Source organism: Serinus canaria, chromosome 25 (assembly GCF_022539315.1).
Source record: "Serinus canaria isolate serCan28SL12 chromosome 25, serCan2020, whole genome shotgun sequence".
NCBI classification, from domain to species: Eukaryota; Metazoa; Chordata; class Aves; order Passeriformes; family Fringillidae; genus Serinus; species Serinus canaria.
This window is the reverse complement of record NC_066338.1, coordinates 9,542,588-9,569,395: the sequence shown is the minus strand read 5'-3', so window position 1 is coordinate 9,569,395 and position 26,808 is coordinate 9,542,588. Positions and strand designations below refer to the sequence as shown.

At 48.7% G+C, this 26,808-nt stretch overlaps 2 protein-coding genes and 8 non-coding genes across 11 annotated transcripts in view; 7 read left to right on the top strand and 3 right to left on the bottom strand.

Moving 5' to 3' along the window:
* Positions 1-1,052: 1,052 nt before the first annotated feature.
* On the bottom strand, positions 1,053-1,155 carry TRNAL-CAA (transfer RNA leucine (anticodon CAA)). The gene is given in 2 exon segments: positions 1,053-1,098; positions 1,118-1,155. It is a non-coding gene; the product is annotated as a tRNA-Leu (tRNA).
* Positions 1,156-2,111: 956 nt separating this feature from the next.
* Positions 2,112-2,188, bottom strand: TRNAK-CUU (transfer RNA lysine (anticodon CUU)). The gene has a single exon. It is a non-coding gene; the product is annotated as a tRNA-Lys (tRNA).
* Positions 2,189-3,623: 1,435 nt separating this feature from the next.
* TRNAK-CUU (transfer RNA lysine (anticodon CUU)) lies at positions 3,624-3,696 on the bottom strand. Its single transcript has one exon. It is a non-coding gene; the product is annotated as a tRNA-Lys (tRNA).
* Positions 3,697-4,237: 541 nt separating this feature from the next.
* TRNAV-CAC (transfer RNA valine (anticodon CAC)) lies at positions 4,238-4,310 on the top strand. Its single transcript has one exon. It is a non-coding gene; the product is annotated as a tRNA-Val (tRNA).
* Positions 4,311-5,601: 1,291 nt separating this feature from the next.
* TRNAV-CAC (transfer RNA valine (anticodon CAC)) lies at positions 5,602-5,674 on the top strand. Its single transcript has one exon. It is a non-coding gene; the product is annotated as a tRNA-Val (tRNA).
* A 1,274-nt stretch (positions 5,675-6,948) lies between these two features.
* On the top strand, positions 6,949-7,020 carry TRNAE-CUC (transfer RNA glutamic acid (anticodon CUC)). The gene has a single exon. It is a non-coding gene; the product is annotated as a tRNA-Glu (tRNA).
* A 494-nt stretch (positions 7,021-7,514) lies between these two features.
* TRNAK-CUU (transfer RNA lysine (anticodon CUU)) lies at positions 7,515-7,587 on the top strand. The gene has a single exon. It is a non-coding gene; the product is annotated as a tRNA-Lys (tRNA).
* Positions 7,588-9,188: 1,601 nt separating this feature from the next.
* Positions 9,189-9,261, top strand: TRNAK-CUU (transfer RNA lysine (anticodon CUU)). Its single transcript has one exon. It is a non-coding gene; the product is annotated as a tRNA-Lys (tRNA).
* A 1,100-nt stretch (positions 9,262-10,361) lies between these two features.
* Positions 10,362-12,779, top strand: LOC127060723 (acrosomal protein SP-10-like). The gene is made up of 3 exons (XM_050984791.1): positions 10,362-10,410; positions 10,460-10,645; positions 12,625-12,779. Exons 1-3 carry the CDS (start codon positions 10,362-10,364, stop codon positions 12,777-12,779), a joined length of 390 nt encoding a protein of 129 aa, XP_050840748.1.
* A 2,684-nt stretch (positions 12,780-15,463) lies between these two features.
* TRIM7 (tripartite motif containing 7) overlaps positions 15,464-26,808 on the top strand; it is an 11,650-nt gene continuing 305 nt past the window's right edge. The window contains exons 1-7 of one of the 2 annotated variants that reach the window (XM_050984042.1): positions 15,464-15,934; positions 16,316-16,411; positions 17,647-17,877; positions 20,656-20,678; positions 21,364-21,479; positions 22,779-22,814; positions 24,657-26,808. The exon at positions 24,657-26,808 is cut by the window's right edge and continues 305 nt beyond it. In XM_050984042.1, the coding sequence (XP_050839999.1) occupies positions 15,518-15,934; positions 16,316-16,411; positions 17,647-17,877; positions 20,656-20,678; positions 21,364-21,479; positions 22,779-22,814; positions 24,657-25,171 (1,434 nt within the window). In that variant the 5' untranslated portion in view covers positions 15,464-15,517 and the 3' untranslated portion in view covers positions 25,172-26,808. Of the gene's footprint in view, positions 15,935-16,315; positions 16,412-17,646; positions 17,878-20,655; positions 20,679-21,363; positions 21,480-22,778; positions 22,815-24,653 lie in introns of both variants that reach the window. The other variant, XM_030227824.2, reaches the window with a different exon arrangement.

Sequence of the window (26,808 nt, the reverse complement as noted above, 5' to 3'; positions counted from 1 at the left end):
TTGGGTTGGGAAGAGTAACAGGGAACGATTTCACATTCCTGAAAAAGAACGAAAATGTGGAAAAGGAGGAAAAAAATCTGAAAAAGGAACGATCCTTTGGTGACTGGAATAATGCAAAAAAGCATTATAAATAATAGCTTGAAAAAATACTATAAATAATAGCTTGAAAAAAATTATAACTAATAGTTTGAAAAATTATTATAAATAATAGTTTAAAATATTATAAATAATAGCTTGAAAAAATTATTATAAATAATAGTTTAAAAATATTATAAATAATAGCTTGAAAAAATTATTAGAAATAATAGTTTAAAAATATTATAAATAATAGCTTGAAAAAATTATTATAAATAATAGTTTGAAAGAAAAATTATAAATAATAGCTTGAAAAAAGTATTATAAATAATAGCTTGAAAAAACATTATAAATGATAGTTTGAAAAAAAATTATAAATAATAGTTTGGAAAAAATATTATAATAATAGCTTGAAAAATATTATAAATAATAGTTTGAAAAAATTATTAAATAATAGCTTGAAAAAAATTATAAATAATAGTTTGAAAAATTATTACAAATAATAGATTGAAAAAAAAGTATTATGAATAATAGTTTGAAAAAAAAAATTGCTGGAAAAAATATTATAACTAATAGTTTGTAAAAGCGTTCCAGGGGATGAATACTTCAAAAAAGAGGGATAATGATTGGAAAAGGAATTGCAGTTTTAGGAGGGAAAGATAATTTTTAGAGGGAGATGAATGTTTTGAAAATGGGAACAATGATTTAAAAAGGGAAGCAGGAGACTAAAAGGGAAATAATTTATGGAGGTAATAATCAACTTCAAAGGGAAATATAATTTATGGAGGGATTAATCAACTTCAAAGGAATAATTTATGGAGGGATAATAATCAACTTCAAAAGGGAAATAATAATTTATGGAGGGATAATAATCAACTTCAAAAGGGAAGTACCAATTTCTGGAGGAGCAGTAATTGAAAGAAGGAGAGCGCAGGAAGGAAAAGGGAATTTTAGTTAGATTTTCAAAAGCTCGGCCCTGTCAGGAGTGGGATTCGAACCCACGCCTCCAGGAGGAGACCAGAAGTCCCGAGGGAAGGAGATCCTTGAGTCTGGCGCCTTAGACCACTCGGCCATCCTGACGGCGGCGCTCAGGGGCGGAGCGGGGCTGATCGGGGAGCCAAAAAATCATCCGGGGGATTTCCTTTCCTCGGGGGAGGCGGTTGGGTTTTTTTATTTTTATTTTTATTTTTATTTTTTTTTATTTATTTCTTATTTTTTATTTTTATTTTTATCTTTTTCTTAATTTCTTATTCTGTGTCTATTTTCTTCTTATTCTTCGGAGGCGGAGGCGTATTGCTTATTCAGTTATTGTCTTAATCTTAAGTTTATTCGTTTATTGGTATTTTTACTTTTATTTATTCTTATTCTTATCCTTAGTTATTCTTATTTAATTATTTTATTTACTCTTATTTGACTTGTGAGGTATGTTATTCTTATTCTCTCTTTCTTATTCTTATTCTTATTCTTATTCTTATTCTTATTCTTATCTTATATACTTATACTCATATTATATTATACTTTATATATTATACTCTATTTTTTTTATTTCACTTTATTTATTTTACAATTATTTTAATTTTATTTTATTTTATATTTTATTTCACTTATATTTGATAATTCTTTTATTTACTTCACTTGATTTAATTTTACTTTATTTTATAATTATTTTATTTTCATTTCATTTTATTTTATTTTCTATTTTATTGTATTTAAAAAGGAACAATAATTCACAAAGCCAAAGGATTTAGAAAAGGAGCAAGAATTTTCCCAGAAGGAGAAATGACTCCAAGAAGGACGAAATAACAAAACCTGGACAATAACTTTAAAAGCAGAAATTAAAAAAAAAATAGGAATGTCCGGGGAAGAATAATGATTTTAAACGCAACAATAATTTAGCAAAAAAATTATTAGTTGGCAATGCAATAAATAAGAAAATATAAGATTGGGTGAGGAGAGGGGAAAATAAATAAATCATCAGTAAAAAATAGAATAAAATAAAATAAAAAGTAAATATAAAATGAAATGAAAAACGTCTGCGCCCAACGTGGGGCTCGAACCCACGACCCTGAGATTAAGAGTCTCATGCTCGTCTACCGACTGAGCTAAGCCGGGCGGCCTGGCACAATGTGTCATTTACTAAGTAAAAATATATTTTAGCCCTTTTTAGTGCTTTTTTGTTGTTTTTTGTTTGTTTTCTTTTTTTTTTTTTGTTTGGTTTTTGTTTTTTATTTTCGGATTTTGTTTGGGTTTTTTTTAGGGGCTTTGATTGGGGTTTTTTTTTCGATTTTTTTTGTTTGTTTTTTGGGAGATTTTTTGCGCATTTTTTAAAACTTGTTTTGTTTTGTTTTATTTTCCTTGGTTTTTTTTAACATTTTTGGGGGTTTTTTTTGTTTGTTTTTTTCGTGGTTTTCTGTCTTTTCAGGGGGGTGCGGGGTTTTTTATTGGGATTCTGGGGGATTTTCCTGTGTTTTGGTCTTTTTTGTTGGTTTTTGGGGCGGAAGGTTTGCCATTATCCGGATATTGTGCTTGTTGCTTTTATGTTTGTTTTTTTCGTGGTTTTAATTCATTTTGGGAAGGATTTTTAAGGTTTTTTTTTGGGGAGTTTTAGGTTTAGTTTTTTAGGTTTTGAGGGTGCTGAGTGGGAGCCTCGCTCCACGGCGCGTTTCTGTAGTTGTCGTGGGTTATCACGTTCTGCCGCACACGCGAAAGGTCCCGGTTCGTAAACCGGGCAGAAACAGCCCCTGGAGAATTGTTTTATTATTTATTTCGGTCTCCCAAATTCCTCCAAATGTCCTTCTCGCCGGATGCTGGGAAGAGTCCGCGCAAAAATAGAAAGAGACGCATTTATACGGCGAAACATGTGTCATTTTTGTTCCGTTACCTGCGCTGGTAAAAATCCTCCGTATTTTATACCTCAGCCCTTGCTCCCTTTTATTTAAGGTATTTTATATTTAATAGCCCAAATATTAGAGTATGATATTGTTTATATAGTTTCTACATTTATTGTAATATTATTTTAGATTTTATTTATGTATACACGTTAGATTTATATAAATAAAATTTAAAATGTTAACAAATTTATACTATTGACATACTCATTTAGATCTAAGTATTCGACAGTTTGTTATGTATTAAAAAATTTATGGTATTTATACAAATATTTTAAATGGATAATATTTAAAATGGTTAGTTGTATACATAATAAAGTTTACACATAAATAAAGTCTCTAACACTGTAATCTAGTTTATTGTCAAGAATTTCAAGAAGGAGAAATGACTCCAAGAAGGACGAAATAACAAAACCTGGGACAATAACTTTAAAAGCAGAAATTAAAAAAAAAAAATAGGGAATGTCAGGGGAAGAATAATGATTTTAAAGCAACAATAATTTAGAAAAAAATTATTAATTTGGAAATTGCAATAAATAAAGAAAGAATAAGATTGGGGTGAGGAGAGGGGAAAATAAAATAAAATAAAATAAAATAAAGTAAAAAAATAGAATAAAATAAAATAAAAAATAAAATATAAAATGAAATGAAAAAAGTCTGCGCCCAACGTGGGGCTCGAACCCACGACCCTGAGATTAAGAGTCTCATGCTCTACCGACTGAGCTAGCCGGGCTGCTAGGTACAGTGCTGTCATTTACTAAATAAAAATACATTTTAGCCCATTTTAGTGCTTTTTTTTGTTTGTTTGTTTGTTTTCTTTTTTTTTTTTTTGTTTGGGTTTTTGTTTTTTATTTTCGGATTTTGTTTGGGCTTTTTTAGGGGCTTTTGATTGGGGTTTTTTCGATTTTTTTTTGGTTTGTTTTTTGGGAGATTTTTTGCGATTTTTTAAAACTTGTTTTGTTTTGTTTTATTTTCTTGGTTTTTTAATAATTTTTGGGGGGTTTTTTTGTTTGTTTTTCGTGGTTTTATGTCTTTTCAGGGGGGTGGGGGTTTTTTATGGGATTCTGGGGGATTTTCCTTTGGTTTTTGGGTTTTTTTTTTGGTTTTTTGGGGTGGAAGGTTGCCTTTATCGGATATTTTGCTTGTTGCTTTTATGTTTGTTTTTTTCGTGGTTTTTATTATTTTGGGAAGGATTTTTTAAGGTTTTTTTGGGGTTTTTTAGGTTTATTTTTTAGGTTTTGAGGGTGCTGAGTTGGGAGCCTCACTCACGGCGCGTTTCTGTAGTGTAGTGGTTATCACGTTCGCCTCACACGCGAAAGGTCCCCGGTTCGAAACCGGGCAGAAACAGCCCCTGGAAATTTCCTTTTTATTTATTTTCGTCTCCCAAAATTCCTCCAAATTCCTTCTCGCCGGAGCTGGGAAGAGCCGAAAATAGAAAGAGACGCATTTATAGGAGAAAATGTTTCATTTTTGTTCCGTTACCTGCGCTGGTAAAAATCCGTATTTATAACTCAGACCTGGCTCATTTTATTTTATGTATTTATATTTAATAGCAAAATATTAGAGTATTATATTGTTTATATAGTTTATTTTTATTGTAATATTATTTTAGATTTTTATTTATGTATACACTTTATATTTATATAAATAAAATTTAAAATGTTACAAATTTATAATATTTAAATACTCATTTATATAATTATTATAAGTTTTTATATGTAAAAATTTATGTTATTTATACAAATATTTTAAATTGATAATATTTAAATGTTTATTTGTATAAATATAAAGTTTACACATAAATAAAAGTTCTAAAACTGTATCTAAGTTTATTTTATTTTATTTTATTTTATTTTATTTTATTTTATTTTATTTTATTTTATTTTATTTTATTTTATTTTATTTTATTTTATTTTATTTTATTTTATTTTATTTATAATTTTATTTATTTACACATAAATATTTTCCCTGCGGACAAATCGACATCTCCAGAACTTCCTAGGAAAGCGTGGGAGTGAGGTTGCCCCAGGAGCAGCCGAAATTCCCAAAAATTTTTTGTCCCAAAAGGGACAAAATCTCGAGCTCGCGCCGCGGCGGTGAACGCGGGGAATCCTGACCTCTGCACCAGCGAGTGAACGCTCGCTTACTAAATTTCACCATTTTTGGTGATTTTCTACATCTGACAAAACGCCCCAAATCCCCTCGGCCCTTCGGCCTCGGGACGCTTCGCTCCCAGCCTGGAAAGGATCAAAAACTGGAGAAATCCTGCAGAACTCAAAATAAATTTAAAATAACTCAATTTCATTTTAAGTTGATTTAATTTTGGGGGGTTTTGGGGTCGTTTTTTATTTTTTGCAATTTATTTACGGCCTTCACAAAGGCAGCTGGAATGAAAAGGGACAAAGGAATTAAAATTGTAAGGGAATGAGCGAAAAGAGAGAAGGGAATAAATGGAAAGAGAGAAGGGAATAAATGAAAAGAGAATAAATGAAAAGGGAATAAATGAAAAGGGAAGAAGGAACCCGAGTCCACGAGGGAAGATTTTTCTCCCAAGGTTTGGGGCTGTTCGGGAACAATTCCCAGAAGAAATTTACCTGCATAAAATTCATAAAAAATCGCAATTAGCGACCGGAACGCAGTTTCTGTAGTGTAGTGGTTATCACGTTCGCCTCACACGCGAAAGGTCCCCGGTTCGAAACCGGGCAGAAACAGGGGTGGTAGTTTTGTCTTTGTTTTGTGTCTTTTTTTTGCTGCTGCTAATATAATTATAATTATAATTATTATTATTATTATCATCATCATCATCATCATCATCATCATCATCATTATCATTAGTGGTGGTGGTGGTGGTTTATTTTATTTTATTTTATTTTATTTTATTTTATTTTATTTTATTTTATTATTTTTATTTTTGAATTTTATTTAATTTTTTTGTTCTATTTTATATTTTACTTTATTCTATTCTATTTTATTTTGTATTTTATTCTATTCTATATTTTATTTTATTTTATCTTATTTTATCTTATTTTATCTTATCTTACTTTATTTTATTTCCCCCTCCTTCCTTCCCCGGGTTTTACAGGGCTGGGGTGGTTTTGCGCGGTGCCCGAATTTCTCAATGACCCAAATTCCCAGCGGGTCCGCTCAGCTTTGGCCACCTGGAGAAAACAAATCTGTCCTGAGTTTTGGGGTGTCCGAATTTCTGGGTTTTGGGGTGTCCGAATCGTCGGGACGGAATCAGCGCAGGGATTCCTTCCCTGGGACCCAAACCCGGCGGGTTTGGGGCAAAAACCTCAAAGAAAAGGGGAAAAGGGCGGAGGGGGCGTCCCTCGCGCTCCCTCCCGCCTTGGCCCGAGCTCTGGGCCCCCAAATTCCGATTGTTCCAGAAATTCCCGCTGCAATTCAGCCCCTGGCCCTCCTCTGGTTTATTCCTGTCGCTCCGGGCAGAGCCGGGCTGGAACTGATCCACCCAGAGCTGGGGTCGGGAGGGGAAAATGGCCCAAAATTGGGGTGAAACCCGAGGGTTGGGGTGATCCCCCCACTCACAGGACTGGGGTTTGGAGGGGAAAATGGGGGAAATCGGTGAAATGACCCAAAATTGGGGTGGAACCCGAGGGTTGGGGTGATCCTGCTGGAATGCCCAAAATTTGCTTTTTCGGGGATTCTGGGGCTCTTTCCCCTGTGTGGAAAGCACCGGGATGAGTCCAAAATGGGGGAAATCGGGAAAATTGCCCAATTCTACTTTAGCTTGGGACAGGGCGCCCCAAATGGGGTAAAAAGGGGATTTTTGGGGTAATTTCTGCCCTCCCAGGTGCCTGAGAAGGCGCTGGGGAGGAGCCAAGGATGGTTTGGGGTAAATCCGGGGGATTTCACTGATTGGAGGGTAAGAAAAGGGGGCAAAACGCACAGAAACCCTTTTTCCAGCGAATTTTACCCAAAATTTTCTGTGCAGGCCGTAATTTGGAAGGTGAAGATGCAAAGCAGCTCCCTGGTGGTCTAGTGGTTAGGATTCGGCGCTCTCACCGCCGCGGCCCGGGTTCGATTCCCGGTCAGGGAAGGGGTCCTTTTTGTCAAAAAACAAATCCTTTTTTTTTTCCTTTTTACACAATCTTTCCAGAATTTAACATCTCCCGAAGTCCCAAAATATCCCTCTCCTCCTCTTTTTGTGCCTCTCCCTTCCCCGCCAGACTTCCCCTTCCACCCGCCCTAGGTCCGTCTTTTATCGAGGAATATATAAACAAAAAAACCTAAAGAAAATTGAAAAAGGGAAATAGATTGAAAAAAGGGAACCGTAATTGAACAGGGAAATAATAATTGAAGAAGGAGTAATAATAATAATTTTAGAAAGAGGGGGGGAAAGTTTTTAAAAGGGATCAACGCTTTGTTTTTTTAGGATTTATAAAAAAAAATTAATTAAAAAAATTAAGGTTTTGACCTCAGCGGAAGCAGCAGCGGGAGGGGCCGCGTCTTGTGCCCGGATTCCCGAAAATTTTGAGTTTTTTTAGCTCGGATTTGGGTTTGGTTGAGCTGAGGAACAAAACTCATCCAGCAGCCCGGCTAGCTCAGTCGGTAGAGCATGAGACTCTTAATCTCAGGGTCGTGGGTTCGAGCCCCACGTTGGGCGGCTTCTTTTTCCTATCTAGTAACCCAAAATTATACATTTACCCTTTATTTATTCTATTTTTTAAAAACTCTTGCTCCTTTCCTTAACTATTTTTAGGGTTTAATTTTTTATTCTATTTATGTACCCCAAAATTACACCTTTTACCCTTTATCTGTTATATTTCTTTAATCTATTACTCCTTTCCTTAATTAATTTAGAGTTTAAATTTTTATTCTATTTATGTAGGAGAGTTTGGGACACAGAAATTTGGGATTTGAGCCCAAAAAGCAGCGCCTGGAGCGCACCGGGAATTTCACGCCCGGGCGGCCGCACAAACAGCGGGTGGGGCCGGCCCGGGGGCCTCGGCCGCAGCCCGGAGCAGCGAGGCAGGGCATTAATTACCTGCTAATTAATTACCCCCGCCGCTAATTGAGCCCCGAGAGGAGCCCCCGGGCAGGGCCGCGGGTCCCGGGGCGCTCCGGCTCCGTCCCCCCAAAATCCGCGCGGGATTGGCCAATTTTGGGGGTTTTGGGGCTGTTCCGGGGGGGACAGAGGGAGCGGGGCGGTGTCCGGCTGTCTGTCCGGGCTGTTTGTCCAGGTGTCCCCAGCATTGTTCCCGCTCCGGGGTCGTTCTGGCCCCGGGGGCAGCGCGGGGATAAAGGGGGCGCGGGGCCGGGGGGGTGTCCGGCTGTCTGTCCGGGCTGTTTGTCCAGGTGTCTGTCCATTGTTCCCGCTCCGGGGTCGTTCTGGCCCCGGGGGCAGCGCGGGATAAGGGGGCGGGGCCGGGGGGGTGTCCGGCTGTCTGTCCGGGCTGTTTGTCCAGGTGTCTGTCCATTGTTCCCGCTCCGGGGTCGTTCTGGCCCCGGGGGCAGCGCGGGGATAAAGGGGGCGCGGGGCGGCGGCGCCCGGAGCCCCGAGGAGCCGCGGCTGGGTAAGGCGCCGCATTTTGGGGGGTTTTGGGGGTTTTTGGGGGGTTTTCCTTCCTTCCAGAGGAACAGGGACTGTAATTTTTATGACCAACCTTTTTTTTTAATATTTAAAATATGTGTATATATATATATATATATCTGCTTTTTAAATATATATATATGCTTTTATAGATCTAAAATATATATTTTAAAATAATGCGTAAAATTAAAATTAATTGTGTTACCAATAAACATAAAAACTCTATTTTAAAATATAATAAATATATTTTATATAATAAATATAAATAGTAAATATATATTAAAATATATATTAAAATATATATTAAGATCTATTTTAATATATCAAAGATGTTATACATATGTTTTAATATGCTTTTATAAATCTAAAATATATATTTTTAAAAATAATGTAGAAATAATGATACTTAGGTATATAAACAAATTTATTATGCGGTATCTGATTTATGTATAAATACATACCGTAGATGCCAATACACCATCTAGTACAATAAGTAAATGAATTTATTATTTTCAGAAAGTTTCACATTCTATACTTTTATATTTCTCGGTCTTAATTAAATATTTTTTTAAAGGGAAGCCGGTTTAATTTTTAATTAATTCGGCACTTTGCAAAAACCCAACGAATTTTTTTTGTTTTTAGTAAAAAAAAGTGAAAAAGTCGGTATTTTGGCAGCCCGGCTAGCTCAGTCGGTAGAGCATGAGACTCTTAATCTCAGGGTCGTGGGTTCGAGCCCCACGTTGGGCGGTAGTTCTTTATTTTACCCCTTTGTTCACCGAAATCTGATTTTTTCCCTTTTTTTCCCCAAATCCGCCCGGTTCGGGTCCAGCTGCAGGCGCTGGCTCAGCGCCCTCGGCAATAAATCGCTTTTTTTCTCATTAAATCATTTCATTCCCTGCCACCAGGACCGCGGAAGTCCCCGGAATTCCCCAGATTTCCGTTTTCGGGTTGTCTCGGGAGGCGAACCGAGCTTTTCCCGCTCGTTCCGCCCCAAAAGGCACCAAACAAAGGAACCGCCAGGGTTTCGCTTTTCCCCCACCCCATCCCAGGGCTGGGCCCGGAGGGAATCGATCCCAGAGGGGAATTCCTGAATTCCTGAACCCTTCTCATCCCAGAGCTCAATTCCTGAATCCCTGAACCCCTGAATCCTTGAATCCCTGAATTCCTGAATCCCTGAATCCTTGAATTCCTGAACCCCTGAATCCCTGAGCCCTTCTCATCCCAGGGAACTGAGCTCATCCCAGAGCTGAATCCCTGAATCCCTGAACCCTTGAATTCCTGAATCTCTGAATCCCTGAGCCCTTCTCATCCCAGGGAACTGAGCTCATCCCAGAGCTGAATCCCTGAACCCTTGAATTCCTGAATCTCTGAATCCCTGAGCCCTTCTCATCCCAGGGAACTGAGCTCATCCCAGAGCTGAATCCCTGAATCCCTGAACCCCTGAATCCTTGAATTCCTGAATCCCTGAACCCCTGAATCCTTGAATTCCTGAACCCCTGAATCCCTGAATCCCTGAATTCCTGAATCCCTGAGCCCTTCTCATCCCAGGGAACTGAGCTCATCCCAGAGCTGAATCCCTGAATTCCTGAATTAATCCCTGAATCCCTGAATTCCTGAGCCCTTCTCGCTGCAGGGAACTGAGCTCATCCCAGAGCTGAGTTCCTGAATTCCTGAATTCCTGAGCTGTTCTCATCCCGGAGCTGAATTCCCGAGCCCAGAGCTGAATTCTGGCTCTGTTCTCATTCCAGGCAGTGGAACTCTGAATTCCCGAGCCCTTCCCGTCCCAGAGCTGAATTCCAGAGCCGCTCCCGTCCCCGGAGCCGCGGCAATCCCGGACCTGCCCCACCATGAAGCTGCTCCTGCTGGGGCTGAGCCTCCTCCTGTGCCTCGGAGCCGGTGAGGGGGAACAATCCGGCTTTAATTCCCTGCCGGCGCCTCCCAGCAGGCAGGGAATTTAATTCCCCGCCCGGCTTTTCCCAAAGTTTATCCCGTTTTCCCTCCTCTGCTGCAGCCGAGGCTCTCCGGTGCCACCTCTGCAAGTACAAGATCCCCTTGGTGGGCTGCCTGCGGGGCGCCAACGTGACGAGCTGCGAGCGCCGGGAGAAGTGTGCCCTGATCAAAACCTCCCTGGGTGCGTCCGCGGGGCTCTCCTGGCATTCCCCACCCTCTCCTCCCCTTTGTTTTATCCCTTGGTTCACCGAAATCTGATTTTTTTAACTTTTATTTACCCAAATCCACCTGGTTTGCAGGCAGAACCTGCAGGGAGGCTCTCCTGGCCTTCCCCACCCTCTCCTCCCCTCAGGGGGCTCTCCCGGCCTTTCCCCACCCTCTCCTCCCCTCAGGGGGGCTCTCCCGGCCTTTCCCCACCCTCTCCTTCCCTCAGGGGGCTCTCCCGACCTTTCCCCACCCTCTCCTTCCCTCAGGGGGCTCTCCCGACCTTTCCCCACCCTCTCCTTCCCCTCAGGGGGGCTCTCCCGGCCTTTCCCCACCCTCTCCTCCCCTCAGGGGGCTCTCCCGGCCTTTCCCCACCCTCTCCTCCCCTCAGGGGGGCTCTCCCGGCCTTTCCCCACCCTCTCCTTCCCTCAGGGAGGCTCTCCTGGCCTTCCCCACCCTCTCCTCCCTCAGGGGGGCTCTCCCGGCCTTTCCCCACCCTCTCCTCCCCTCAGGGGGGCTCTCCCGGCCTTTCCCCACCCTCTCCTTCCCTCAGGGGGGCTCTCCCGGCCTTCCCCACCCTCTCCTCCCCTCAGGGGGCTCTCCCGGCCTTTCCCACCCTCTCCTACCCCTCAGGGAGGCTCTCCCGGCCTTTCCCTACCCTCTCCTTTCCCTCAGGGGGCTCTCCGGCCTTTCCCCACCCTCTCCTCCCCTCAGGGGGGCTCTCCCGGCCTTTCCCCACCCTCTCCTCCCCTCAGGGGGGCTCTCCCGGCCTTTCCCCACCCTCTCCTTCCCTCAGGGGGGCTCTCCCGGCCTTCCCCACCCTCTCCTCCCCTCAGGGAGGCTCTCCCGGCCTTTCCCCACCCTCTCCTTCCCTCAGGGAGGCTCTCCCGGCCTTTCCCCACCCTCTCCTACCCCTCAGGGAGGCTCTCCCGGCCTTTCCCTACCCTCTCCTTTCCCTCAGGGGGCTCTCCCGGCCTTTCCCCACCCTCTCCTCCCTCAGGGGGGCTCTCCCGGCCTTTCCCCACCCTCTCCTTCCCTCAGGGGGGCTCTCCCGGCCTTCCCCACCCTCTCCTACCCCTCAGGGAGGCTCTCCCGGCCTTTCCCCACCCTCTCCTCCCCTCAGGGGGGCTCTCCCGGCCTTTCCCCACCCTCTCCTTCCCTCAGGGGGGCTCTCCCGGCTTTCCCCACCCTCTCCTCCCCTCAGGGGGCTCTCCCGGCCTTTCCCCACCCTCTCCTCCCCTCAGGGGGGCTCTCCCGGCCTTTCCCCACCCTCTCCTTCCCTCAGGGGGCTCTCCCGGCCTTTCCCCACCCTCTCCTCCCCTCAGGGAGGCTCTCCCGACCTTTCCCCACCCTCTCCTTCCCTCAGGGGGGCTCTCCCGGCCTTTCCCCACCCTCTCCTTCCCCTCAGGGGGGCTCTCCCGGCCTTTCCCCACCCTCTCCTCCCCTCAGGGGGCTCTCCGGCCTTTCCCCACCCTCTCCTTCCCTCAGAGGGGCTCTCCCGGCCTTTCCCCACCCTCTCCTTTCCCTCAGGGGGCTCTCCTGGCCTTTCCCCACCCTCTCCTCCCCTCAGGGGGCTCTCCCGGCCTTTCCCCACCCTCTCCTTCCCTCAGGGGGGCTCTCCCCATCCCGGGAAATCCAAATTGCTCCTGTGGATGGGTGAGGATGAGGAGATGAAGCGGCAGGGAAAGGGAGGGTGGGAGGGGTCGAGCTCATCCCTGCCGTGGAGGCTGTCCCAAAAAAGTCCCAAAAAGTCGGTTTTTAGGCCAAGGGGAGGGTCTGCCTTCCAAAGAGGCCGGGGGCAGGGTGGTCTCTGTGGGCGCACCACCCGATTTTCCTTTTCCCCAACCTGAACCGAGCCGTGGTTTGGTTCGGGCCGGGTACATTTTACATTTCAGAGCTCGGCTTCCCCCCAAAGCCCCAAATCCGATTCTCACGGCGTGCCCGTCCCCCCTGCAGGTAAGATGACCCTTTACTACCAGCAGGGCTGCACCTCCGCCCTCAACTGCGGCCGGGAGCGGGCGTCGGACGCCGAGTCCCGCCTGAGCTCCCGCTACTCCTGCTGCGAGACCGACCTGTGCAACGAGGAGTGGGGCCCGGAGCCCACGGACTGAGCGGCCCCGCGCGGCTCCCGGCGGGATCCCGAGCGCTCCTCGCTCGCCAGCGGGGCCGGCCGGCCCCGGTTCGGTCCCTAAAATAAAATAAAAATATAAACTCTGAAATAAACGCTCCGGCTCAGCACTGGCGGCTGGACCTGGCTCGTGTCCCTGTTTCCAGCTCTCCGGGCTCAGCATTCCCGGTGGCCCCGAACACGATCCTGGCGCCCAAGGGCAAGCCAAGGAGCTTCCCCGGCCGCATCCCGGGGTTTATTTCTTTTCCCTCCAGGGCAGGGCTGGGAATTTTGGGAGAGGAGCTGCTGGGAGCCGGGGGAAACAAAGGATGCGTTTGTCCAGCAGACATTAATTAATCTGTGTATTTATAGGCAAGAGGTATTTACCTGGCAGGTGAATAGAGGGTTTTTCCTTTCACGCTGCCTTTTCCTTTTATTTCCCCCCTCTTCCTGTCGCTTTGGGTGTCCCAAGCTCTTCTGACCTGACCCACACACCTGCGGCAGGTGGGAGACGCCCCACAGGAGACGTTCCTGCCCTTCTGTCCCCAAATATCAGCAGCGAGGTGAATAATTGGGTGAGCGTTTTGGGGTCAAAGAGGGGTGCAAAGCTTTGCCCCTTCCCCCGGAAGGAGGGATCAGGGTCCCGAAAGGGTTAAAGAGCGGCCGAGACCCCGGGGAGAAGGTCCGGGCTTGGTGACAGGTGGAGAGAGGCGCTGGAAACGCGATCCTGGCCATGGGCAGGGAAAAGAGCTTTGGCACGGAGGGAAGGCGCAGAGCCGGGGAGGAGGAGGAGGAGGAGGAGGAGGAGGAGGAGGAGGAAGAGAGGAGGGGGAAAGAACCTCGGGGGGTGCCCAGGATAGCAGCGATGGGGGAGGGGAAAGAATGGTAAGTGAGACGGGAGGGGGTGGCGGTGACAGAGGGGACAAATGGGGCACCCGAGGGCCGGCGAGGAGCCCGAGCTCCGGCGGCGCCGCGATGTCCGAGGCGGCCGCGGCCGCGGCCGGGCTCCACCGCCGCAGCTCCGGGGAGCGGCTGCTGCGGACCCCGTCCCGCTGGGACCCCGCGGCCACCCGGCTGGCCGCCCAGCTGGCCCGCTCTAGACCCGTCCCGAGCCAAAATCCGGGGGGACTGGGGCGGTTCGGGAGGACGCCACTTCCCGACGCCTCCGCTCCGAGGTACGCGGGGGCAGCCGGGGACACGGGGAGGGCTGGGGATGCGCTCGTCCCTCTGTCCCTCGTCCCTCTGTCCGTCCCTCGTCCCAGCTCGTTCTCCTCGTGCCTCGCACCGGGCTGCTGCTCTCGGGGGGTCTCGCTCTTCTCCTCGGCGGGTTGTGCACCCCTGGGCTGGGCTGCGGCTTTGCCTCCAGCCCTCAGGCTCATCCTCATCCTCTCGCTGCAGAAACGTGAGGGGAAATGTGAGGAATGGGCAAAAAATGCGCGCTTCGTGTTTATTTACAGATGGAAAGAAACGGGAGGTAGGAGAGGGTGAATTCCCCTTGCACAGGGAGTGATATAAATATACATAAATATATAAAAATATAAAATTGTATACAAGTACAAATACATGGAGAGGGCAGATGAACAGAGGTGGTAACGCTCTGCAGGACAATTCCAGGACTGGTTTTGCTCATAAATTCCTCCAGCAGAACCTCCGGGGCTGGGGTTTGTCTCCCCCCACAGCCCCAGGTGTGTCCAAGACCCCGACTCAGAGGGGCTGGACCAGCAAGGGCTGGCTTTCAAATCAGAATTTATGGATCCCTCGATCTGATTTCAGGGCCTCATTAGGAGAAGACAAATCGCTCTCCAGAGGATCCCACATTTCCCAGCCCGTGGTAACCTGAACCCCCTCGGTAACCGGGTGACCATCGCTCCCTCCTGCCCCAGCCTGCCCTGACCAGAACTTGGTGAAAGGGTGGAAACCACGATGTTATGGACAACCCCAGCCCTGGAAAAATCATAGATTTTTAAATTAACATTCCCATTTAATGCACGACCCCCAAACCTGCGCAAAATATTTCTGGAGAGCCGAGGCTATTTTATTTTGAGATGCAGGACCCCAATCCTGAGCTTGATCTTGATGGATTTGGGAATCTCACCAGCAGACCTTGACAAGGGTTTGCATCCCCATGTATTCCCTTTCTCCTGTTGCTTTTTATGGCCCCTGATGAGCCCTGGAGCTCGACCAGGTCATCTGAGTCCCCAGCTGGAGTCTGAGGGGCGAACCTGGACTTGAACGAGGGCTCAGATGGTTCCTGGACCTCAGCCGGGAGCAGCTGCTCCGGGCCAGCCCCAGGGCTCAGACTCGGCCATAAATCAGCTCCAGCCAGAGCCGGGGGCACCCCCGGGCGGGATGGGGATCCCAAAAGATTTTGGGGATTTTTGGATCTCAAAAAGAGACGCCAAAAGGGGATCGTCTTCCCACCTCCCTGCTGAAAGGAAAACCCGAACCAACAAACCAAAAACAAAACAAAACAAAACAAAACAAACCCAAAAAAACCACCCACACAAAAAGCCCCAAAAAGGCAGGAATCTCAGGGTTGGTGGGGAGCAGAGGACAGCGTCCCTGCTTTCCTGCGTGCCCCCCAGAGCCGAGGTCCGGTCCCCGGGCTGGAGTAACCGGACCCGGCAGGAGTGACCCCGGGCCGCGGCCGCGCTCCCGGCCGAGCGCCGCCCCCGGGGCCCGGTGCCAGGCGCTGCCCTTCCCGCCGCGCTGAAACCCTTCCTGACCCGCAGGAGAGAGGCCATGGCAGCCGTGTTCCTGCCCGGCAACCTGCAGGACGAGGCCACTTGCTCCGTGTGCCTGGAGTTCTTCAAGGACCCCGTGTCCATCGAGTGCGGGCACAACTTCTGCCGGGCGTGCATCGTCAAGAGCTGGAAGGAGCTGGAGATGGATTTCCCGTGCCCGCAGTGCCGGGAGGTTTTCCAGCACAGGAGTTTCCGCCCCAACCGGCAGCTGGCGAACATGTCCGAGATCATCAGCCAGTTCGCGCAGCGCGGGGCCAAGGGCGCCGAGGAGGACGGGCAGTGCCCCAAGCACCGCGAGGCGCTCAAGCTCTACTGCAAGGACGACCGCAGGGCCATCTGCGTGGTGTGCGACAGGTCCCGCGAGCACCGCCCGCACGCCGTGGTGCCCGTGGATGAAGCTTCCGAGGAGTACAAGGTCCCTCCGTCCGTCCGTCCGTCCGTGCGCGCGGGCGAACCGCGGAAGCTGCGCTTGTCCCCGTGCTGTCACCCCGCGCTGTCACCCCGCTCTGTCACCCCGCTCTGTCACCCCGCGCTGTCACCCCGCGCTTGTCCCCGCTCTGTCACCCCGCTGTCACCCCGCTCTGCCACCGGGGGATTCCCTGGCGAGCGCATCCCGGGTTTTCCTCCCTCCGTTCCTGATTTTTGGGGAGGTTCTGGGGGTCCTGGGGGTCCCCGGGGGGTTTCCTGGAGAGCGCATCCCGGGTTTTCCTCCCTCCGTTCCCGCCTGGCCCCGAGCAGACCCCGCGGGCAGGAAGGGGACGAAGCCACCCCGGAATTCCTCTTCCTTTGTTCCCAGGAGAAGATCCAGGCGCGCTTGGATGCGCTGAGGAAAGAGCGCCAGGAGCTGCTGGAGTTCAAAGTGAGCGACGACCAGAAAACCCAGGAGCTGCTGGTGCGTCCCGGGCCGGGCAGGAAGGGGTTAATTTCTGCTGATAACGGGGTGATAAATTCTCCTTCTCTGAAGAATCTGGGAGTCCCGCGGCCTCTCTCTGCTGCCAGGGCCTCGTTCCTTCCTTCAGAAAATATCCCACGGACAGAATTCCTATTTTAGCTACAAAAGTTCCCTTTTTACTGCAAAACTGAATTTAACACATCATTAAAACCGGGAATAAAGCGCTTCTGATCAATACGGAAAAACTCATTCAGCAAAACGCATTCAGCAAAACTCACACAGCTTCTGATCAATACGGCAAAACTCATTCAGCAATATCTCTGCAGAGCTGATACAGTGTATATGTATGCTGACAATATAATATAATAAAATAAATATAATATAATGTAATATAATATAATGCAATATAATGCAATCTAATCAATCTATTGTAATAAATCTAATCTAATAAATCTAATCTAATAAATCTAATCTAATCTAATACAATATAATATAATATAATACAATATAATGCTATATAATAAATCTAATATAATATAATACAATATAATACAATATAATAAATATAACATAACATAACATAACATAACATAACATAACAGAACATAACAAACATAACAGAATAAATCTAATCTAATCTAATCTAATCTAATCGAATCGAATCAAAGAAATAAGAAAATATAAGAATAAGAAAGAAGAAAGAATAAGAAGATAGGAAGAAATAGAGAAAGAAAAAGACAGAAAGATAAATAAGAAATAAAAATAAATCAAAAAAAGAGAATAGAAAAATAAAATAATAGAATTAATATAATAGAAATAATAATACAAGATAATATAAGATAAAGAATATAATATAATATAATATAATATAATTATAATATAATATAATAATCGAATTTAATAATATATTATTAATATCCATAATTATAAATATAATAAATAATATATATAATTAGTATAATATAATTTGTATTATGTGCACATGGATAATGTGCACTTTTCCCACTCACCCCTCCCGAAGGACGGCCCCGCTCTCTCCAGGCCGGAGCTCTCAGAGCGCTCAGCGCTCTCTCCTGACCCCTTTTGCCATTTTTGCTGTGTTTCACCCCAGAAAAGCATCGAGCATCCAGCCCTCTCTCCTGACCCCTTTTGCCGTGTTTCTCCCCAGAAAAGCATCGAGCATCCAGCCCTCTCTCCTGACCCCTTTTTGCCGTTTTTGCCGTGTTTCTCCCCAGAAAAGCATCGAGGGCGAGCGGCAGAAGCTGCTCTCGGGCTGGGAGCGGCTGCGGCAGTTCCTGCAGGAGCAGGAGCGCCTCCTGCTGGCGCAGCTGGAGAAGATGGAGCAGAGCCTGGCGCGGCGGCAGAGCGAGAACATCACCGAGCTCTCCCGGCAGATCGCGCTGCTCAACAAGCTCATCGCCGAGCTGGAGGAGAAAGCGCAGCAGCCCACGCTGGATTTCCTCAAGGTGAGAGCCGGGCTCGCTGCTCCTCTTCCCGCGCTCCCACAGCCGCGTTTTGGGGCGAAAGTCCTCGTTTTAGTCTGCCTTGCACGGGTGCAAGGAGGTGCCCCAAGCTCTCTCTGCCTGAGGAACACCTGGGACAGAACATTCTCTTTGATTTATTCTCCTCCATGAGCTCATCTGGACTTTTCCAGCACCCCCAAGCCCTTGGTTTGTGTTTATGGATCCTGCAGAGGCGTTTTGGGGTAAAAGTCCTTGTTTTATCCTGCCGTTCATGGGTGCAGGGAGGTGTCTGGGTGCTCTCTCTGCCTCAGGAACACTCTGGAACAGAACATTCTCTTTTATTTTATTTATTCTCCTCCATGAGCTCACCTGGACTTTTCCAGCACCCCAACCCTTTGGTTTCGGGGTGTTCAGGGCTGAGCCAGACCCAAATCCAATCCCGAGGCTGGGAAAAACCCCCGGGGTGCCCAAAATCCCAAAATCCACAGCTCCTTCCCCACCCCGGATGGCACGAGGGCCTCGGGCCACCTTTGAATGGAGATAGTTTTCCTTGAATTGAGCAAATCGGCGTTTTTCCCCAGGATTTTTCCAGTGGTTTTCCAGGATTTTTCTAGGCGCTTTTCCAGTGTTTTTCCAGGAATTTTCCAAGATTTTTCCAGTGGTTTTCCAGGATTTTTCTAGGTGCTTTTCCAGGGATTTTCTAGGATTTTCCCAGTGGTTTTCCAGGAGTTTTCCCATTTTTTTTCCCCCAGGATTTTCCCAGTGGTTTTCCAGGATTTTTCTCGGTGCTTTTCCAGTGTTTTTTTCAGGTTTTTTTTCCCAGATTTTTTCCCGGAGTTTTCCCAGGATTTTCCCAGTGATTTTCCCGGATTTTTCCCATTTTTTCCCCCAGGATTTTCCCAGGGAGCCGCCCCAGGCCCGCAGAGGGTTAAACTCCCTGCCCGGCTGCCCTCGGGGCTCTGTCAATATTTGCGGAGGTTTCAGGGCTCGGCCGGGGGTGGGAATTCGGTGCCCACAGAAACTTCCAGAACAACAACCGGGATTTTACTGGAAAGCAGCCGGGAGCGACAATTGGCATTTTTTACTGAAAAGCAGCAGTTATAAAATGCCAATTGTTGTTTTGTTTTTTTAAAGCAGCCCCAGGGAGGCGGCTCTGCCTGGGCGCGGGCTCTGGAATGCGTTTTGAGGCAGAACAGGCAAATAATGGCTCGGTTCGGGTGTTGCAATTTTATTGGAACCTTGAATCGCCTCCAGGATCCGCCCCTGCCCGAGGGAAAATCCATTCCCGTCCTGTGGGGCTGGGGTCGCACCCGAGGCTGGGTGGGAATCCCGGCCGGGCTGGGAGGGCAGGGGCTGCCCTGGGGAGGGGGACAGGGGGGTCCTGGGCAGGGTGAGACCCTGACAGGGAAACCCTCCCGGGTGGGCAGGGGCTGCCCTGGGAGGGGGACAGGGGGGTCCTGGGCAGGGTGAGACCCTGACAGGGAAAACTCCCGGGTGGGCAGGGGCTGTCCTGGGGAGGGGACAGGGGGGTCCTGGGCAGGGTGAGACCCTGACAGGGAAACCCTCCCGGGTGGGCAGGGGCTGCTCTGGGGAGGGGGACAGGGGGGTCCTGGGCAGGGTGAGACTCTGACAGGGAAACCCTCCCGGGTGGGCAGGGGCTCCCCTGGGGAGGGGGACAGGGGGGTCCTGGGCAGGGTGAGAGTCTGACAGGGAAAACTCCCGGGTGGGCAGGGGCTGCCCTGGGGAGGGGACAGGGGGGTCCTGGGCAGGGTGAGACCCTGACAGGGAAAACTCCCGGGTGGGCAGGGGCTGCCCTGGGGAGGGGACAGAGGGGTCCTGGGCAGGGTGAGACCCTGACAGGGAAACCCTCCCGGGTGGGCAGGGGCTGCCCTGGGGAGGGGACAGGGGGGTCCTGGGCAGGGTGAGAGCTGACAGGGAAAACTCCCGGGTGGGCAGGGCGCCTGGGAGGGAGAGGGTCCTGGGCAGGGTGAGACCCTGACGGAAACCCGGGGGGCAGGGGCTGCCTGGGAGGGACGAGGGGTCTGGGCAGGGTGAGACCCTGACAGGGAAACCCTCCCGGGTGGGCAGGGAGGGCTCTGAGTGCGGAGTCTGGGAAAGGAACGGAAATAAAAGCGAGTTTGGGTACAGAGTCTGAAAAAGGAATAGAAATAAAAGCGATTTTGATGAAGAAGGAGTAGAAATAAAAACAAGTTTTGGTGCAGAGTCTGAAGAAAAAATAGAAATAAAAGCGAGTTTTGGTGTAGAATCTGAAAAAGGAATAGAAATAAAAGTGAGTTTTGATGAAAAAGGAATAGAAATAAAAGCGAATTTTAATGTAGAGTATGAAGAAGGTGTAGAAATAAAAGCGAGTTTTGATAAAGAAGGAATAGAAATAAAAACGAGTTTTGGTGTAGAATCTGAAAAAGGAATGGAAATAAAAGCGAGTTTTGATAAAGAAAGAACAGAAATAAAAGCGAGTTTTAGTGCAGAATTTGAAGAAGGAACAGAAATCACAGGCCCTGCCACCCATGACCCTGGGCTGCTGCAACAACTTGGGAATTGCGTTTGGAGATTTCAAACCTGCATTTTGTGCCCAATAAAGTGCATTTTTGTACAATAAACTGCGTTTTGTGCACAATAAAGTGCATTTTTGTACAATAAAGTGCATTTTTTGTGCAATAAAGTGCATTTTTGGCACAGTGATCTGCGTTTTGGGGGCTGCCTGCAGTCCCCATCTCCCGTTCAGGCTCTCACTGCTCCTTTCTCTTTTTTCCTTTCCAGGATGTGACGGGCATCATCAGCAGGTGAGGAATTCTGCTCTGCCCACCTGCCTGAGGGTCCCTGTGCCCACCCAGGTGCCCCTGAAGGTCCCTGTGCCCACCCAGGTGCCCCCGAGGGTCCCTGTGCCCACCCAGGTGCCCCCGAGGGTCCCTGTGCCCACCCAGGTGCCCCTGAAGGTCCCTGTGCCCACCCAGGTGCCCCTGAGGGTCTCTGTGCCCACCCAGGTGCCCCTGAAGGTCCCTGTGCCCATCCAGGTGCCCCTGAGGGTCCCTGTGCCCACCCAGGTGTCCCAGGGAGGGTGGAATTTCCCTCCCGCTCTCTGCGGGCCCTGGATCTCCTCCAGACCATTGGAAATCTGATTTCCTCACCCCAAAATCCACCCCCAAATCCCCATTTCCTCACCCCAAAATCCACCCCCAAATCCCCATTTCCTCACCCCAAAATCCACCCCCAAATCCCCATTTCCTCACCCCAAAATCCACACCCAAATCCCCATTTCCTCCCCCCAAAATCCACACCCAAATCTCCATTTCCTCACCCCAAAATCCACCCCCAAATCCCCATTTCCTCACCCCAAAATCCCCATTCCCTCACCCCCAGGAGGACGAAATCCCAGCCAGGAGCTCGGGGGGCAGACTGGGCTGGAAATGGGGGAATCTCCCCAATTTCCCCGTTTTTCCCGTTTTTCCCGTTGTTTTTTCCCCCCAGGAGTGAGGAGGTGAAGTGCCACCAGCCCGTCCCCGCCGGCGCCGACCTCAAGGCGCTCCTCTGCAACTTCTCCCTCAAAGCCCTGGGGCTGGAGAAGGTCCTGAAGAAATTCCGAGGTGGGGGGGGGAGAAATAAATTTAAAAATGAAAAAAAGAAAGAAAAAAGAAAAATAAAAATAAATAAGAAATATAAGAAATATGGAATAAGAAATATAAAAAATATGGAATACGACATACGATAACATACAAATAAAGGAACCCCCAACCCGGCACCACGACTACCGCCCCTCTCGCCCTCACGACCTCTCCCGTCATTTTTCATCCTCCTACCCCCTAACTCCCACTTTCCATTCTTCTCCTCCCACCCATCCATTATTTTTATTACACCCCCTACCTCTTCTTCCCTCCTCCCTCTTCCTCCTCCTTCCTCCTCCCTCCGCCCTGCCCTCCTCCTCCTCCTTCTTCTTCCTCGGCTAAGCCTCCGCACTCCAGTTCATGTTTCTCATCACGCTACCCTTCCTCCTCTTTTCCTGCTTCTTTTCCTCCTCCCCTCCTTCTTCTTTCTGCCTCCTCCTTCTTCTTCCTCTCCCCCTCCTCTCCCTCGTCCTCTCCTTCTTCTTCTGCTTCCTCGCCTCCGCCCTCAGCACCTCCCCCTCACCAGTTCTGTTTCTCCTCCGCCTCCATTCCTCCTCTTTTCTGCTTCTTTTCCTACTCCCCTCCTTCTTCTTTCTGCCTCCTCATTCTTCATCCTCCTCCCCACTCCCTCTCCCTGCTACTCCTCCTGCTTCTTCATTCTTCCTCGGCCTCCACTCAGCCTAACAAACAAAAACAAAGTACAAACCAAAAAAGAACAAGAAAAAAAAAGAAGATAAACACTATAAAAAATAATCCCTGGCCCTTCCTGTCAGGGGGAGGGAGAGCTGGGAGAGCTCCAGGGCTCCGGGGTGGGGCAGGAATCAGCTGGAAAAGGAATTCTGGAGCTCTGGAGATCCCTGATCTCCTTCTGGGCAGGAGGGAAGGGACTGGGCCCAGCCAGGACTCTGGGCAGGAAATGGGATTTGCTTTAAAGGGAGGAAAATCAGAGTGGGAGCCTCGGTTTGGGGCCAAAAAAATTCAATTTTGGGTCAGGCGAGCCCTGGGATTGCAGGGAACCAGGAGATGGAGCTGGAAAGGCCAAGGAGAGGAAAACCCCAAATTCCTGAATGGAATTCACCCCAATTCTGGGGCAAGAAGTGGCTCAAAGGGGTGCTCAGGGCTCGGAATCCCTGATAAATGTGGGTTGGGTGAATCCTGTCTTTTCCCCATGCCAAAAAAGGGTTTTTTTAAATGAAAATTGAGGATATTGAGGATATTGAGGACTCTGCCCTGGGTCTCTGGGGTGTCACCGTTCACGGCCCTGCCCTTTTTCCTTTCCAGAAAAACTGCAGGACGAGCTGGGAAGAGGCGAAAAAGGTAAAAAAGATGAAATTTCACACACAGGGCCAGGAGCAGAGACCCAAAGTTGTGGTTGTGTTTTGCAAAGCCAAAAAGGAAGGGGAAAAAAAAAAAAGGAAAAGACGCTCAAGATTTCTTTTTTTTTTTTTTTTTTTTTTTTTTTTTTTTTTTTTTTTTTTCTCCTTAATTTCTTCTCTCTCGGTGATTTCCAGATCCAGCCTGCCCAGCTCCAGAGCCCCAAGCTGATTTTTCTGACTGACGGCTCAGCCGGGTCCTCTCTGCCCGTCTGCCAAACCCAGAGAGCTCAGCCCAAAACAGCCACCCCTGGCCACAGCTGGCTCTGGGGCTGCCAAAACCGCCCTGCTGGGCTCCTGCTGCCTCCAGGGAGCGGGGACGGACCCTGCCGGGGGTGACAGCCCAGCAGGGCTGGGAAATTCAGGAATTCCAGTTAAATCCCAGCAGGGGCTGGGAAATTCAGGAATTCCAGTTAAATCCCAGCAGGGGCTGGGAAATTCAGGAATTCCAATTAAATCCCAGCAGGGTTTGGAAATTCAGGAATTCCAGTTAAATCCAGCAGGGGCTGGAAATTCAGGAATTCCAGTTAAATCCCAGCAGAGTTTGGGAAATTTAAGAATTCCAATTAAATCCCACAGAGTTTGGTTAATTCCTTAAGTTATTTAAGAATTCAAATTGAATCCCAGCAGAGTTTGGGTAATTCCTTGAGTTATTCAGGAATTCCAGTTAAATCCCAGCAGGGGCTGGGAAATTCAGGAATTCCAATTAAATCCCAGCAGAGTTTAGGTAATTTATGAATTCAAATTAAATCCCAGCAGGGTTTGGGTAATTTAAGAATTCAGATTAAATCCCAGCAGAGTTTGGGTAATTCCCTGAGTTATTCAAGAATTCAAATTCAATCCCAGCAGAGTTTGGGTGATTCCTTGAGTTATTTAAAAATTCAGATTAAATCCCAGCAGAGTTTGGGTAATTTAAGAATTCAAATTCAATCCCAGCAGAGTTTGGGTAATTCCCTGAGTTATTTAAGAATTCAAATTAAATCCCAGCAGAGTTTGGGTAATTCCCTGAGTTATTTAAGACTCCCCCAAAGCGTCCACGGATTCGTGGTGACTTTGCTGACTACAACCACAATTTGAGGTCACTTCCCCTGAGTTTGGGAAAAGCTGTTGGGACCAGGCTGCGCTTGCTGTTTGCTTTGGGCTCCTCCAGGTGGACACATGCCCCCAGGATTTGGGTGCTTTTGGGGCGGTTTGGGGATCAAAACTCTGCCAGTTTTGATGCCAGGCGGGTGCGGAGCGCTGCTGCGTGTGGACGAGCTGGAAACGAAGACAAAAAAATCAATTTACGTGGAAAAAACCATTTTTGATCCTCTGTGCTGCTGATAACCGCGAGTTATCTGCATGTGGCCCTCTCTTCTCCCGAGTGTCATTGTCACCCCATTTCCCACCCGAGATAGACCCCCCTCGAGGGATTTGGGGCGCCCACGGGGGTGTCAGGGAGGGCCGTGGGGTTTTTGGGTTTTTGGGCATTACTGAGCTCCAGGCTGGGATCACTGAGGCCCAGATCCCAGGCCAGGCTTTTCCTGGCTGAGCCCTTCAAGGGATTTGGGGCGCCCACGGGGGTGTCAGGGTGTCAGGGAGGGGTTTTTGGGCTCACTGAGCTCCACGCTGGGATCACCGAGGCCCAGATCCCAGGCCAGGCTTTTCCTGGCCGAGCCCTTCGAGGGATTTGGGGCGCCCACGGGGGCGTCAGGGAGGGGTTTTTGGGCTCACTGAGCTCCAGGCTGGGATCACCGAGGCCCAGACCCCGAGCTGGGATTCTCCTGACCGCCGATGTCCCCAGCAGAGGACCTGACCCTGGACCCCGACTCCGCCAACCACCTGCTGATCCTCTCCGCCGACCTCAAGAGCGTCCGCATGGGCTGCAGGAAGCAGGAGCTGCCCGAGCACCCCAAGCGCTTCGACACCAACTCGCGGGTCCTGGCCAGCACCGGCTTCCAGTCGGGCCGGCACTACTGGGAGGTGGAGGTGGGGCCGGCGGACGGCTGGGCCTTCGGCGTGGCCAGGGAGTCGGTCCGCAGGAAGGGGCTGACCCAGTTCTCCCCCGAGGAGGGCATCTGGGCCGTGCAGCAGAACGGGGGCCGCTACTGGGCCGTGACGTCGCCGCAGCGCACGCCGCTGAGCCTGGGCCGCAAGCTCAGCAGGGTCCGCGTCTGCCTGGACTACGAGGGCCAGGAGGTTTCCTTCTACGACGCTGAGGACATGCAGCACATCTTCACCTTCAACGTGGCCTTCCAGGAGAAGGTGTTCCCCCTGTTCTCCGTCTGTTCCACCGTCACCTACATCAAGCTGTGCCCCTGAGGCGAGCGCCGGGGCCGGGACGAGTCTCGTCCTGCTCGTGCCCGTCTCCAGAAGGAGAACAAGGATCTCCAGAACCCCTTTTCCCACTGATTTCTGCCCCATTTCGGTGCCCAGGAGCCCTCGAGCAGCACCGCTCCCAGCCCTCCCTCCCGGGCTCCTGGGTGAGACCAAAGACTCAAGCCAGGCTGGCCTGGGGGGATCTGGGCTGAGGGGTGGCCAGGAGAGCCACAGGGAGGGTTTTCGGGGCAGCTGGGACGTCCAGCGGTGCCCAGAAATTGTGGTGGCCAGCTTGAAGGAAGGTGGTGGTCACCAGCTTGGAGGCTGAGGTCACCAGCTCAAAGATTACGGCCACCAACTCAAAGGTCATGGCCACCAATTCAAGGACTGTGGCCACCAACTCAAGGACTGTGGCCACCAACTTGAACCCACCCCTGGGAGGGGTGTCAGGCTCAGCCAGTCAGTGAGAAGGAACCTTCCAGAAGGCATTTGTGGCTCCGGGTCTGACCGCAGATGGGGTTTGAGATCTGTGGGAAGCTTTGGAGCGGCTCCTCCGCCCCTTTGGAAGTGCCAGTTTTAGCTTTTTTTTTTCCTGGTTTTAGCTTTTTTCCTGGCTGGGAAATGGAATATTTGTGGGAAAGGTGGGGTTGAGCAGGAATCTGCGGACATCCATCCACAGCAAAGCTCCTCTGCTCGTCCACAGAGAACAAATCCAGTCAGAAATTTCCTGGTTCCCAATTTCCCCCCACGCTGAGTTTGGGGTGTGGTGAGGGGGTCTGAGCTGCCTCGGGGGACCCCTGCCCACCAGCTGGAGGAGCCCGGGCGGCTTTGGCCGCTCTCTCCGGTCCCACAGCTCCCCTGGAAGACTCTGGAGAAGGTTGAAAGGTGCTTTTTTGGGTTTTTTTAGTGATGTTTGTCCTGCTGGACCTGAGCAAGACCCTCGTTTGTCACTCGGGTGCTCCCGTGCTGAGGCTTTTCCGTGGACAGGAGATCCCTCGTGGATCTCCCGCTCTGCGCGGATTTCGGTGCTGAATCTTGCGTTCCCTCAGGTTCTCAGAAAAACCACCTGTTTGCCCTCATTTTTTGGGTTTTTTTTTCCCTGGAAATCCTTGGTCTCTGCCAAGAAGCCGACGCTGAGCTCGCGTTTGCCTCATCCCCTCCGGTTTTGCCAAAAAAAAAAAGAAAAAAGAAAAAAAAAAGAAAAAAAAAAGCAGCTTTAAAAAATAATCAGCATCTTGTTGCCTGAAGTGCTGGTGAAGGGAGGTTCTGGGGTTGGTCAAATTTGGGGCCTTTTCCACAAAACACATAAATCCTTTTATAAATTACATAAATCCTTTTGGAAATGACATAAATCCTTTTATAAATTACATAAATCCTTTTGGAAATGACATAAATCCTTTTGGAAATGACATAAATCATTTTGGAAATGACATAAATCTTTTGGAAATGACATAAATCCTTCTGGAAATGACATAAATCCTTTTGGAAATGACATAATTCCTTTTGGAAATGACATAAATCCTTTTGGAAATGACATAATTCCTTTTGGAAATGACATAAATCCTTCTGGAAATGACTTGGGGCAAAGTGGGGTTAGCTTTATTTGATCCAGAACAACATTTCCTGGGTGGTTTGAGATG

Coding starts and splice junctions, on each gene's coding strand:
- LOC127060723 (XM_050984791.1), top strand. CDS start 10,362: ATGAAGCTGCTCCTGCTGGGGCTGAGCCTCCTCCTGTGCCTCGGAGCC. Junction 10,411..10,459: donor CCTCCTGTGCCTCGGAGCCG/GTGAGGGGGAAC, acceptor GCCTCCCAGCAG/GCAGGGAATTTAATTCCCCG. Junction 10,646..12,624: donor CCTGATCAAAACCTCCCTGG/GTGCGTCCGCGG, acceptor TCCCCCCTGCAG/GTAAGATGACCCTTTACTAC.